We start from the raw sequence: 13,970 nt of genomic DNA on the forward strand, positions 1-13,970 counted from the left end.
GTATTTACGAAAGTTAAAAACTAGTGAAAAATTACTGAAAATATTTTCTACTCTCAGTATTTTCTGATAGTTATTAAGATCAGTAAATAATTACCTTCAGTAAGAGAAAAAAATACCTCTATTAAGAACAAAGGTGCAAAAATAAGAAAGCACAACCTGAGAAATCTGAGAGCACAGTCAAAAACAGAAATTACATTCTACCTATAAGGCAATAAATATTTACATGCAGGTGGAAGAAGAAGTATCACCTTGGTCAGCAAATGAGAAGGTTTTCCTGCAATGTTTCTCAGAAGAAGGGAGGTTTCCCTGTCCAGATAGGAGTGCTTGTGCAGGAAAAGAGAGAGAAAAACAAACAAACAAAAAAGGCAATAGAAGTCAGTGGAGGTTTTATGTGTTTAAAATATAACGTTGACAAAGCAAGAATGATTCTCTACCATTAATTTCATATTTTACCTAAACTCAATGAAATATGACCAAATTTAAAAAAAGAAAAAGAAAAGGAGGGGGAGGGAAAGACACCACCTTTGCCAGCAGGCATGCCCTAGCCCACTCCTGCTGACCCCTCAGCTCTGGGAAAATGGATCACACCCTGCAAAGATCACAGAGCAATTTGTCTTTTAGGGCTGTGCTTCTGAGTGCTGTGCACACAGCACAAATAAACAGGTGTCAAAGACGAATGACTATCCCTATTCCTTCCTCAGTTTTAAAACTTTTGCAAGTATTTCTGACCAAATCAATGATAGCCACACCAAGAGGAAAAATGTCCATAAATATTTTGCCTAATGTTATCACATGTTTTCAGTAAAATTTTATTAATTCACTCATTATATCAGTATTAACAGTACTGTGTTGCCCAAGTAAAGGACTTGTATAGCAAATGAATGATATAAACAAAATATTATGAAGTGTTTTCCCTTAAGTTGGTTAAATGAATTCAATTAGTATATTTTCATAAAAATGATTTGTGAATAACATAGTCCCTAACTGTCCTCTTCCCCCTTAAAACCTTTTTAGTAAGGTTGTAAACATTGTAAGTTATGCTTTTGCAACTGTATTTATTAAACTCATATAGTATAAATTGCTGCTGTTTTGATATATGTGTAATTCAGACTTGCTTATCCCTAAATAATTCTAAGTTAGTATTTATTTTTTAATGTTATGTAGTTACTAACCACCATTTAAAACAATGCATGGCACAGCTGAGTAGAGTTATAGAAAGTATTCTATAATATTATATTTTATAAATCTAAGTATATATCAAGTTATTCTTGAGGAACAAATTTTTTGGAGAGAAATACTAGAACAGCACCTACTCTCATAAAGTTCATTGTCACAGATAACAAGATACACAACTTCAAAATTAAAACACTGTTACAGAAAATAATATTAACTTAATCTTTGCTCATATCTGCACTATGTTGTGTTGGGTTTGCTATATTGTATGTCACTGCCTGTATTTTTTTTTTAGCTTTTAGTTCAAGATGAACCTTACAAGCATACCTGCCCCTTTCACCTACTCCTGGGGGGAAAAAAACAAAAAACAAAACAAAACAAAAAAAAAACCCTAAGGGCTTCCCTGGTGGCACAATGGTTGGGAGTCTGCCTGCCGATGCAGGGGACACGGGTTCGTGCCCCGGTCCGGGAAGATCCCACATGCCGCGGAGTGGCTGGGCCCGTGAGCCATGGCCGCTGAGCCTGCGCGTCCGGAGCCTGTGCTCCGCAACGGGAGAGGCCACAACAGTGAGAGGCCCGTGTACAGCAAAAACAAAAAAAAAACAAAACAAACAAGAAAAAAAACACTGAAAAAAAAAAAAACCCTAAGATTTAAAACAAAAACTGGACGTTTTCATCAATATTAGCACTAAAAGGTCAAACAATAATAAGAACGGAGAAAATTATCTCTAGGTCCTCATTTACCTAGATGGTATAATCCCCTGAAGGTAAAGATTAGTTGGCTCACCTATAAAAACGCCAGGTTAAGCAGAAGTTTCTGAAAATTGAATTTAATTTGAGGTTAGCAATCAGCTAAGACCAGGAAGAAAACTGAGGACAATTAAAAAGAGCAACTATAACTTTCATTGCTCTTATTCTCATTCATTTTTTGTTATTCATATATAATGGGAAAAACGTATTCTTACGTAATTATGTAGAACATATAGAAAATAATTTCTTGAAAACCTAGTCCTATCTGTCTTACTCATAAAAGTTACTTTCTCAGATAAAGATCCCCCAAATGAGTAGAATATCTATATTCAGATAATTATTTTTCAAATTAAAAAAAAATTCTGCTTGAGGCCATCGAAACAAACTATTCTTTGGTAAATATAATTCTAGACATTAAATTCAAGTTTAAACTTAAAAAAAAGATCTTACAAAATTTAGTCAGTCTTCAAACTCAAATCACCTCAAGACTTCAAATCACTAAAAAAATCTATATCTGATCAGTAAGAAACAATATTATCTAACTGTATTTGTTTGAAGACCCAGAAGTAGAAGTTACTGATTTTAAAATACTGAAAGGTTTAAATACCTTAAAATAAAAAGAGGATAATCATTAATGGTTGGTGACCCCCAAAAACACCACATCTAAAAAAATGAGACTACAAGCAGTAGCTGAACAAGATCATAACCCCTTTGTGTTTGGGACAGTCACTCAGCCATGCACTGCTTCACCACTGGCCAGGGCTCCACGTTCCCTCTAAGCCACAAGTATTTGTAGCAGAAAAAAATGAAAATCTAGAAACCACAAGCAGCTAACACCTTCCTTCAATAAATGCCTTATCTTCCTTCCCCTACTGGCGCCCGTCACACAGTGCTCTAGAATTGCTCAGGAGGGAGGTGCTGGAGGCCGAGAACTGGTTACTGGAGAAAGATGCGAGAGGGATGAGGAGAGTGGAGTGCAGGTGGAGGACTGAGAAAAGGGAAAGACACAGTGTTCTGGGCACACTGTTAAGTCAGCCTCAGTCTTGGTACACGTGGCTCATAACAAAAATGCACATAGCTTCATTTAAATAGGGCCTTCTTATATTTTCTTTCATTTACCACTAACAACACAAAGTCAATAGCCTATTTTTAATCCATTTCACTGGTGTATTAGCCCATTTTCTCTCTCTCGTCTATTTCCCTCCTTTTTTCATTTATTCACTATTTATTCAGCGTTGAACCTGGAACCATGCCAGGCACTGGAGATGCAAAGGCACTCCCTGCTCTCACAGAGTTTAGAGTCTAATAGGGAGATAACTGACAACTGTAATACAGTATGTTAAGTGGTATAGGAGCAAGTAAGAGGTAGAGGCAGTGTCTAAACCCAAATTAGGGGCTCAGCAAAGTATTTCTGAAAAGGCCTAGAGTCCTGGAGGATGAGTAGGAGGCAGCTGTGGGTGGGGTGGAGGGTAGAGACAGAGCAAAGGGAGATATCAGTGGTTCTCAACTTGGGTGGTGCTTCCCTCAAGGAGGCATTTCATAAAAAGCTGGGGATATTTTGGGCTGTCACAATGAGGAGGAGGGGGGCATTACTGGTATTTATGAGGAGGGAAGTCAGAAATGCTAGATGCCCTGCAAGCACGGAACAATGTCATATAATAACAAGTCCCACATCACACATGAATTTTTAATGTCCTTATTATAGATGGGAATTCCTGTTGATAACAATCTGAGTTTAGAACTCAGTAACTCCATTTTACACATAAGAACAAAGTATTTCTATATAATTTTGATATTCAGTGACTCTTCCAGGAATGCTATTTACCATGTAAAATAAATTGAGGGAAGCCTGCACTTAATTCCCGTTCAACATTTACCAAGAATTATTCATTATGTTGGAAAATCATCTCACCAATGGAAACCCAGCTTGAAGTAAGATTTGCCAATATGAGAACTGGTATTATCAGTGTGCACTCTGTCACATGCAAATAAATGACAGGAGAGAGCTGATATTCCTTTTAACAGAATTAAGAACCAGATACTGTTAAATTAATGAAAAGACATGAAAGGCAGGAATTTCACTGAGTTTCATTAACACAGATTATTTTAAAATATTTCAATTACTCTATCTTTCAGAATTATTTAAAATATAGCACAATGAGAAATCTGTAATGTAAAAAGTCAAATATAAAAATCATTTTATCACTACCTCATCCCACACTACAAGGCAGGGAATAATTTTGTCACTACAATTATAAATAAGCATCATCTTATTTGCAAGAATTTTGTACTTCACCATTTTCTTTTCTTTGGCAATCTATAAATTGTGTCAGCACATTATCCCTACTTCATTTAAGGTTATTTCCCTTTTTAAAATTACCATATACAGGAACGTTTTGTCTGCTATTATGTGCCATGACATGTTTTAATTCTGGATCCACCCATATTTCTGCTCTGTTTTTACTAGAAAAATGACTTCTGATCTCACTTTTCTTAAATCCAAAGTTATTAATTATAAATAAGTATAGGATTTGACTATTTCATTGTGTCTTTTAGTACAGTTTTTAAATGGCCAATAATTTAAAACCTGAAAGATACATTATAATATTATAAATTATTTTTGGCTATTTCTCCTTCATACTAGGTGTTAGGGCATTAAATTCACTAAAAAAACAAAAACAAAAACAGGTATGTAGGTAAGTTATATTATCTATGAATTTCATTTGGGATAGTAAAAGTATTGCTATAAATTATCTGTTATAAAATAGGGGTACTGGGACTGAAAGGACTGAGAACTGCTGCCTGGGCGGAAGAGACAAGTAGATGACAATGCAAATATTACAGTACGAGGGGCTGATGCTTAAGAATGTAGGGGAGGGGCCAAAGGTAAGCTTGGAGAAGTGTTTTTCACTAAGCAGGATATAACCCATTAGTGGGTTGTGGAATCAATTCACTGGGTTACTACCAGTATTTTTAAAGGACAGGAAGGAAGGGAGGGAGGGAGGAAGGGAAGGAGGGGAGAAGGGAAGGTCAGAGGGAATCTGATTCAACTGCGTGCGGGTCAGGGACTTTTTTTTTTTTTTTTAATGCTTCATAGATGACTCTGAAGCAGCACTGTCTAATGGAAATATAATATGAACTACAAATGTAATTTAAAGTTTTCTAATAACCACTTTTTTTAAAAAGTAAGAAGAAAATGATAAAATAAACTAATATTAGCATCTTTTATTTTACATTCTTTTTTTCATACTAAGTCTTCAAAATCCAGTATGTGTTTTTATCTTTATAGCACATCTCAATTTGGATTAACATTTGAAGTGCTTAATAGCCTCTTGTGGCTAGTGGCTACCGTATGGAACAGCGCAGCTCTGAAGCATCCAGGTGTGTCAACCACTGACCAGAGGATACATTTTTGAAGAAATTAGGTTTTCTGTTAAGCATCAGTGCAGAAGAGTCATTACACTTGATATCCCCCTTCTGAAGAACAGCCAAATTTAGCAATATCTTGAGAAATTTACAGAAGCCCTTAGCTTAATAAAAAAGGTTCTGATATAAAATTTCTCTATACCAGATATACAACCACCAACATACTCTTAACATGAGTTTTAACATTCAATAATACTGTATCATACAGTTGCTCATTTGTTTCTGCTTATTTATTAAGCTTTGTTTGTGTTCAAAAAATTGAGATATATGACAAGGTTTCACCATCAGGAATTGTAGAGAATGCATTCCTCTTTGCTAATAAAATTTGAGTAGTCCCAATGGACATGTTTACAGAACTTACAGGTGTCAGCTCAGCCTGTTCTTCTGTGAAGTCAATATGACGCTTGGCCTGCTTGCTGGGACATCTCAGAGAAATAGCATGCTGTGAAAATGCAGGAAGGAAGAAAATGATAGGTAAAGGAGGTGGAAAAGGGCAGTTCTCATTATCATGCAGGAAGAGAAAAAGATCACTGAAATGAATCATTGAAACAAAATAGTAATGAAAAGTTGCATGCACCTCATTATACTGTGCAAAAATAGAAAAGGTAAGAACCAGATGATCCTAACCCTTGATAATTTAAGGATAACCTCACTCTCCTTCTGGACAGTAGAGCTCTATCGGAGAACTACACAGAAAGAGTGTGTCCAGTACCAATTCATACTGAACCCCAACTGGGCCTTAACTGTTCTTTAGCAGTACTCTTAATCTTTTCTCCTCTCTCTAAGTCATTCCCTCTAAGCTTGTTCTTAGAGGGAACAAGTAGTTTCCAAGTTCTTCAACTTCCTGGTTTCGTCCTTCAACCTCTCCCTATGACCTCACTTCCTTCCATTTCTAAGAAAATCGCATCTATCATGAGGATCTTCATCCCTAAAATGTATCCTACAACTACACCCATATTCTCATCCTTCTCTCCACTTCTATATGAGTAAATACCCTTTTTTCCCCTCCAAAGCTAACCATGTCCTAGATCCTACTCATTCCCCTTCTAATATCTCAGTCTCTGATACTCAACTGGTCTAGCTTACTGGGGCTGAGAAGGACAGAAAAACAGTCAATTCTTCTGGGTATCCTCCTCTTGTTAAACTATTATTTTTTACTTTCATTATTTTTTACTTTTGAATTCAGCTACGGTGTACCTCTTGCACTTATCCCTTAATTCCCTGCAATCTAGCATCCACCTTTCTTCTCCAAAGTCTTCATCCTTTGAGTTGTAATGCATTCTGTTATTCATTCTCAAAGTCATCAATGACCTTTTAACCAAGGTTTCTGTCTTTCCTATCATAGTACTTTACTCACTGTACTAAAATTGCTTCTTTGGTTGTCTGTATTGACACCCCTTTCCTCAGACAATAAATTATAATCTCCTAAGGACGTTGTGTATTATGTTCATAGTTTTATCCCTTACAGCCCGTCACAGTGTCTAGGTGCTCCAATATTTATGGAATGTATGAATAACTATTACTTCTTGGCCTTCATGCCACTTGCTTGGCCAGATCAAGACTGTTTTTGCTTTCCCCTCTATACATTTTCTCAGTCAACATATCCTATAGCGCTGTGTCAATCACTGCATCAATGGGAGGCCTATCAAATCTATAATGCCATTATCCTCATTTTTAGGAAATAAAGACTTAAGTATTAAGGGCTAAAAAGGCATGATAAATGCAACCAACTCTCAATGGTTCAGGAAAAAAATGTATATACATAAAAAATAAAGTGTGGCAAAACGTTAAAAATTAGTGAACATGAGTAAAGAGTTTCATGAGTTCTTTGTACTATTCTTTCAAATTTTTGTAAATTTGACATTATTTCAAAATAAAAAGTTTAAAAAATATATATTCTCTCTAGGCTCAATCTCACACAAGCTCCCATCATATTTCTAAACACTTATTGGTTAGTTAAAAAAAAATCACAATCCAAGGTGTTCAACAAGAGATGGCTGCCTATATGCCATGTTAAACAGTATGATGGAACCATTATATTATTAAAATTCAACATATCCTTACCAAAAATGAATATACATATGGGAAGTAACAAAGACAATAGAAAACAGTACATATGCAAACAAAGATTAAATGTTGTTATCTTAATAAAGATGAAAAGGGATTATGCAATGATAGAAATCATTTCTTTAACGTTAAATAGGTTCCATTTCCATAAAATATTTAAATACTACAAAAAATACTACTACTATTTAAATACTTTTTTTTGGTAGTATTTTTATCTTTTCTTCATCACTACTTTCATAAATCTAAAAGCTGTGCTCAAAACACATACAAGAAGTGAATGTGAAGGTCAATTCTGCACACAAACTTTGCTCCATACCTTCTCAGTTTCAAAATCTTTCATTTGTTATAAAGCTATCATGTTCTCTATCAATCTCTCAAAAACTCTCCACAAATCTCTGCAAAGCAAGTTATGGATCACTGCTTTCTTGAACTGAATCTGTAACGTGTTAAAAGTACCATTTACGAGCCAGAATCTTGTGGGGGGAGGATGTATAGAGAAGCACTGATCTGAACACAGGAGCCCACCCATAATCAAGAAATGACCTTCTACCAAAACCATGGTTACAAAATAAAACACTTCGTTTTGGTAGCGTACACCTTAGATAACAACTGGAGGAAAGTGGAGGTTTGTGAACACACATTAATGCTTCAATAAAAAGTTCATCATCTCTTACTGATATGTGTATATGCTCTTCGCAAATATTAAAAATAAATATAGCATGATGGTTAAGAATCCAGACCCTGCGGCCAGAGGGCCTGTTTCAAGCCCCAGCTCAGTCGTTTCCTGGCAATGCGACTCTGGGCTTATTATTTAACCTGTTTCCTCATGTGTAAAATGGTGTAATGACAGCATTTATCTCCAAAAGTTGCTATAAACATTAATGAGTAATAATTACATTACTATTATATCAAAAGTGGGAAACCACCAGCCATCATCTGAATTTTATTTAAGCCTCAATTCATTTAGATTAGAGCTAGCTTATAGCTGTTAAATTTTAACAATATATTCGGGAATATACTAAAACACCACAAGATGGGGATGTTGCTGCATAAATCTCTTTGCCTTTTTTCTACTGCCCATGTAGTTCTGTCTCTAGGTCTGGATCTGAGAAGCACTGGCCAGTCTAGCCTTGTCTTGATCCTCCTTCAATTCTGTGATGAAACAGCAAGGTATTGCTGACTGTCTGGGTTCAAACCCTTGGGAAAGTTATTTAGTCACTCTGCCTTAGTTCCTTTCATTGTAAAATAGAGGTAATGGTACCTATTCCACAAGGCACTGTACAGATTCAGTGTGTTAGGCATGTAAAGCACAATGCCCAACACAGAATAAGCACTCAATATAGTAGCTGATATTATTTTCTCTTTTCCTCCCTCTTCCGTTTATTCCTCTCCTAGATATGTAACTGGCCATTATATAGCCAGTATAAGGTCCTTTACCAGCTCTCCCAACACAAAGCAAAACAGAAAAGAAAAACAAAACAGACCTAAAACCAAATAAAGATGCGTTTTCACTTCCTCAAGGAAACACTGCATATATTTCTAAGAAACCCACCCAATAAGGATCAGGGCATATATGCCAGTGTTGACTGGGTGGTGTGTCTGAAAAGTGTCTATGAGTGATGACCAGGCTTTTCCCCTGGCTTTCACCAATCTTCAGTTCTTCTTTCATCTGATACCTATTCCTTTTATTAATCTCACTAGGCCAGTGAAATCTAGAATTGAACACCAAGTTGGTACACGTGAATAAATTTCAGTGAGATGTAGCAACATAGCCACTAGAATTTTAGGCGAAATGTAGCTGTGATAATTAATAACCCCAATCTTTTAGATATGTAGGCCTCTTAAAGTTTCAGAAAGCCCTGTGCTCCCACCTGGTTAATACTTCAGAGCAAAAGGCTGTTTTCTAAGAATAATTTGGGACTTCAATGCCAATGCTACCTGATAGTACAACACAATTGCTGTTTTCTTTCCAATACCTCAAAATTTCTGCACACATTAATTCCTGAAATAGTTCGGGAAAGTAAAAGAAGTAAAGGAATTGCCCTGAAGCTATGATATGCTGTGTTGCATATCACAAGTTATAATGGTGTATCCATGAAATATTTCATTTAAAAAACCCTATGTACATAAGGAAAAAATATATAACACTGAAAAGTTTTAGTAGCTCAGATATTTAGGGAATTTTTCCTATCAAAATATTTATAATACGATCATCAAATATTCTTAAAGACTCAGCAAAACTTTTTGAATCTACCATAAACTTCAGTAAAAGCTTCTAAAAGTATTTTCACTTTAAAAACACATTTATGTGTATAAAATGCCAAATTCAGAGGAATCATTCCCTTAAATCCCACCAGAAAATAAATATACAGGTATATTTTAGCACTAACCTTTTATCAGTAGACCCTACTTTATATAAAATTTATAACATGAAATTACTATTTAAATTTGAAAACTGCTGTCTTATTAAAAATTGTTTTATCAATTAATGTGAATAAAAGTACCAGCAAGTCAGCTGCAACATTTATTTCACATTGCTTTAGATATAAACAGCCCTAATTTACTTCAACTACAATGAATTCTAATTTTAAAAACTTAGCAAATGAACATTACTGATGGATTTTATAAGAATACTAACTAAAATTATTCTGTAATTCATTTTTACATTTATCCATGGAAAATATTTTTATGCTTAAAGCATTCTTTAACATTCAGGGAATAATCATTTTTGATAATCAGCTTCACTTTATTTTTAAGATACTGATAAAAGTTGGGAGGCAAATGTAGTTTTGGAATTCAAATATAGACTTCCCAGTTATTTGACCTACTTAATCTCTTCTTTGGAATAATGCCCGGGATAGCGGGAAGCTTAAATGAAATAAACATATGTGAAGTGCCTGGAAGCACAGTATTTCAACAAAAGTCAAGAAAGAGAAAGGAGGGGAAAAAGACATACTCTCCCTGATGTGAAATTATACTGTGCCTATCCCTGCTGGCTTCAGAGAGCAAGGAGGCAGAAAGATAAGCCACAGAATTATTTATTTTTGAATGGGCAGTTTGAATACCCACATCCCCAAGACGAAATAGTACCAATCTCAAATTGATTTTTCCAACTGGTATTTGTATCACCAAACTTCAGTGCAAGTAACTATTCTGTCCTAGGTTTCTTAAAACAGGTATAATTACTTCCTCTAAAGAACTTAGTGGGGTCTAAAAAAAAAGTTTCACTATCAGAATTTTCACGTATTACTTCACTCATGGCACTCCGCCCACTATCTTGAAAGAAAATAATTGCTGATAATTTTAGAGTGCAAGACTTCTAGACAAAGATGGATTGAACATGTGCATATATTTAAATGCTCATTCAAATATCTGACTGCTTCTTACGAGCCAAATAATGTTCTAGGTGCTAAAGACACATCAGGAATCAAAGAAATTTTTCAAAAATTTCCTCTCCTCCTGGACCTCACATTCAAGTGGGAGAAGACAGATGAGCAAAATAAAAGAAGTAAAGGACTTCCCTGGTGGCACAGTAGTTAAGAATCCACCTGCCAATGCAGGGGGCACGTGTTCAAGCCCTGGTCTGGGAAGATCCCACATACCGCGGAACAACTAAGCCCATGCGCCACAACTACTGAGCCTGTGCTCTAGAACCCGCGAGCCACAACTACTGAGCCTGCGTGCCACAACTACCGAAGTCCGTGGCCCTAGAGCACGTGCTCCACAACGAGAAGACACTGCAATGAGAAGCCTGCGCACCGCAATGAAGAGTAGCCCCTGCACGCCGCAACTAGAGAAAGCCTGCATGCAGCAATGAAGACCCACCGCAGCCAAACATACATACATACACACATAAATAAATAAATTTATTTTTTAAAAAAGTAAAATATATAGTATTTTAAATGGTGATAAAATAAAGAGAAATATAAAGCAGAAAAGGGAGATAAAAAGTATCACAGGGCAGAGGAAGAGGAGTTCAATTTTAAAATAGGGTGATCACAGAAGGCCTCACTGGGAAAGTGACTTTTGAGCAAATCCCTAAAGGTAGTAAAGGGGTACTATCACAGGGAAGGGCATCCAGGCAGGGGGACAAACGAAAAGGCTCTGAGGCAAGCTCTGACTTCTGGCAACGAACAACTGGGAGGCAGTATGGCTGACAGAGTAAGGGAGGGAGGAAAGAAAGGAATACAGGAGCAGGCAACAGGAAAGCAGATCTGGTAAGGCCCTGCAGGCCACTGTAGGGATTTTGTTTTTATACTGAGTAAGATACAAAGCCTTTGGGTTTGAAAGGAGGAGGGGCAAGATCTGACTTACCTTTAATAGGACCATTCTGGCTGACATGTGGATAACAGACTGTTAAGGGAACAGTGAACACAGAAGACTCATCGGGAGGCTACTGCAAAAATCTGTATCAAGACAGGGTTGGCTTGGTGGCAGTGAAGGTGGTGAGAAGTGATCAAATTCTGGATATAATCTGAAGTTAAGGCAACAGAACTGGCTGCTGGATTGGAAGCAGGGTGGGGAAAAAAAAAAGAGAAGGAGATAAAGACTCCAAGGGTTTTGCTTGATGAACTGGAAGGACAGAATAGCCATTAACTGAGATGGAGAAGACTGCAGGAGGAATAAGTCTGGGAGAAAAAAATCAGGGCTTCAGTTTTAGAGCAGTTAAATCTGAGTTACCTATTAGATAACCAAATAGAGATACTGATTAGAAATAGGATGCATGAGCCTGGAGTTCAGGGGAGAGGCACTGGCTAAAGAAACCTGTATTCCCTTGAATCTAAGATGATTTAGTGCTGGTATTTCTTGATCTTTATCAGAAACTGTCAACAGACAGCTTCACACAACACAGTGTAATTGCCATCTTGCTGACAGTGAGTGACCGATGCCACCTGCTTTAGAACATGGCTCCTCAATCTTGGCACTATTTTGGGTCAGATACTTGTTTGCTGTGGAGGCTGTCCTGTGCATTGCAGGATTTTAGCAGCACCTCTGGCCCCTACCCACCAGATGCCAGGAGCACCCTTCTATCACTGACAGCCAAAAACGTCCTCTGGGGGACAAAATAGCTCCCAGTTGAGAACCATTGTTTTTAGAGGAACTAAGATGTAGGGGGGGGGGGAAATGTGCCTTAAATAAATGATAGGGTATTAAAATTTGGGAGTTGTCAGTGAGTAAGATCACAAAAGGAGTAGATACAGATAGAAAGGTAGTCTGAGGACTGCACCTTGGGGCACTCCAAGGTCAAGAGACAGTAGACATGAAAAGGAGACTGTGAATGGCCAATGAGGCAGTTCCAATCCCTCCCCAAATCTCACTAAAACATAGATAAAGGGTTTGGTTGTTGCTGCTGTTTTAAAGACAAACTCATAAGAAGACATGACAAAAATTTGGAAGCCAGAAAGCATATGGCTGAGTGGTAAAAAAAAAAAAAAAACACTCAGCAGGCCCAAGGAAAGCTGAATGCTAAGCCAGCACTGGAGAAAAGCAGAGGAGCACCCCAGTTTACATTCTGTAGCCTCAAATGACTCCAGAATCAGCAGAAGTGAATGAAGGTGGGACTAAAAGCAGGACTGGTTGAAAGCATATTTAAGAAAGCAGTTAATTCCCAGATTTCCTCCTTTCCTGCCACCAGCAGCAGTCTCAGGTTCAGACCGATATTCATTCATAGGACCCCAAAGACCACAGCTTGGCACCAGGTTCATTTAGTTCTGCAGAAAGACAAAGACAAAGACAGCATGCTAGCATGAGGCACGCTATCTTCAGAAGGGGTTTATACAGCCCACCAGGGGCCTTTTTTGGACCCTGTAAGAGAAAGAGATCATGTGAATAAGTACAGAAATCACCCTGGCTTAGGGAAACTCCATGCTCCACAGGAACCAGGAGCATATTTTAACAGCCAATGAGTGTAGGTTCCAGGGCCCCTGGAGGGATATGTTCATGCTCACCTACAAGAGTCACACATTGCACAACAGGAGTCAAGTTCAGTGTCTTTTCACAGGCTTCTATAGTTCACTCACAGTCTTCCTGATCCATATGCACTCACCAATCAGCATCAATTTACAATAAACAATATTACCTGGATACGTTATATATTCATTAATCAAGTTTCTAGTAAAGAATGCCAGGAGAAGGAAAATCCAAGGTCATTTCCCATGAAAAAAAGGGCTCAGACCTGCTATTATTAACCCTTTCTACTTACACAGTGATTCTCAAATGGGGGCGATTTTGCCTCACAGGGAACACACAGCAATGTCTGGAGACATTTCTAGTTGTCACAACTGGAGGGATGTATGTAGTACTGGCACCTAGTGGGTAGATGCCAGGGATGCTGCTAAACATCCTACAATGCACAGGATAGCTCCCACAACAAAGAATTATGTAGCCCAGATGTCGATAGCCTTGACTTGAAAGGATTAAATGGAAGGTTGTGTTAAGGACCACTCCACATCCCATGCCTTCTTTCCCAAGTGAGTGCTAAAGCATTGGCAGCCAAGCATATGCCCTCCATGCAGGGGATTGGAAGAATCTTCTCTGGAGAAGCTTACCCACCT

General features: G+C 37.4%; 1 protein-coding gene across 2 annotated transcripts in view; it reads right to left on the bottom strand.

Moving 5' to 3' along the window:
• Positions 1-13,970, bottom strand: part of RAPH1 (Ras association (RalGDS/AF-6) and pleckstrin homology domains 1) — a gene marked incomplete at its 3' end in the record, with an annotated part of 92,394 nt that overhangs the window by 35,784 nt on the left and 42,640 nt on the right. The window contains exons 5-6 of one of the 2 annotated variants that reach the window (XM_079925386.1): positions 5,711-5,791; positions 249-323 (exon numbers count right to left, since the gene is read on the bottom strand). The exons of the other annotated variant lie outside the window; for it this stretch is intronic. Of the exons in view, the coding sequence (XP_079781512.1) occupies positions 249-323; positions 5,711-5,791 (156 nt within the window). The remainder of the gene's footprint in view (positions 1-248; positions 324-5,710; positions 5,792-13,970) is intronic. 2 annotated transcript variants of the gene reach the window in all.

This window comes from Stenella coeruleoalba, assembly GCF_951394435.1.
Source record: "Stenella coeruleoalba genome assembly, chromosome: 6".
Taxonomy (NCBI): Eukaryota; Metazoa; Chordata; class Mammalia; order Artiodactyla; family Delphinidae; genus Stenella; species Stenella coeruleoalba.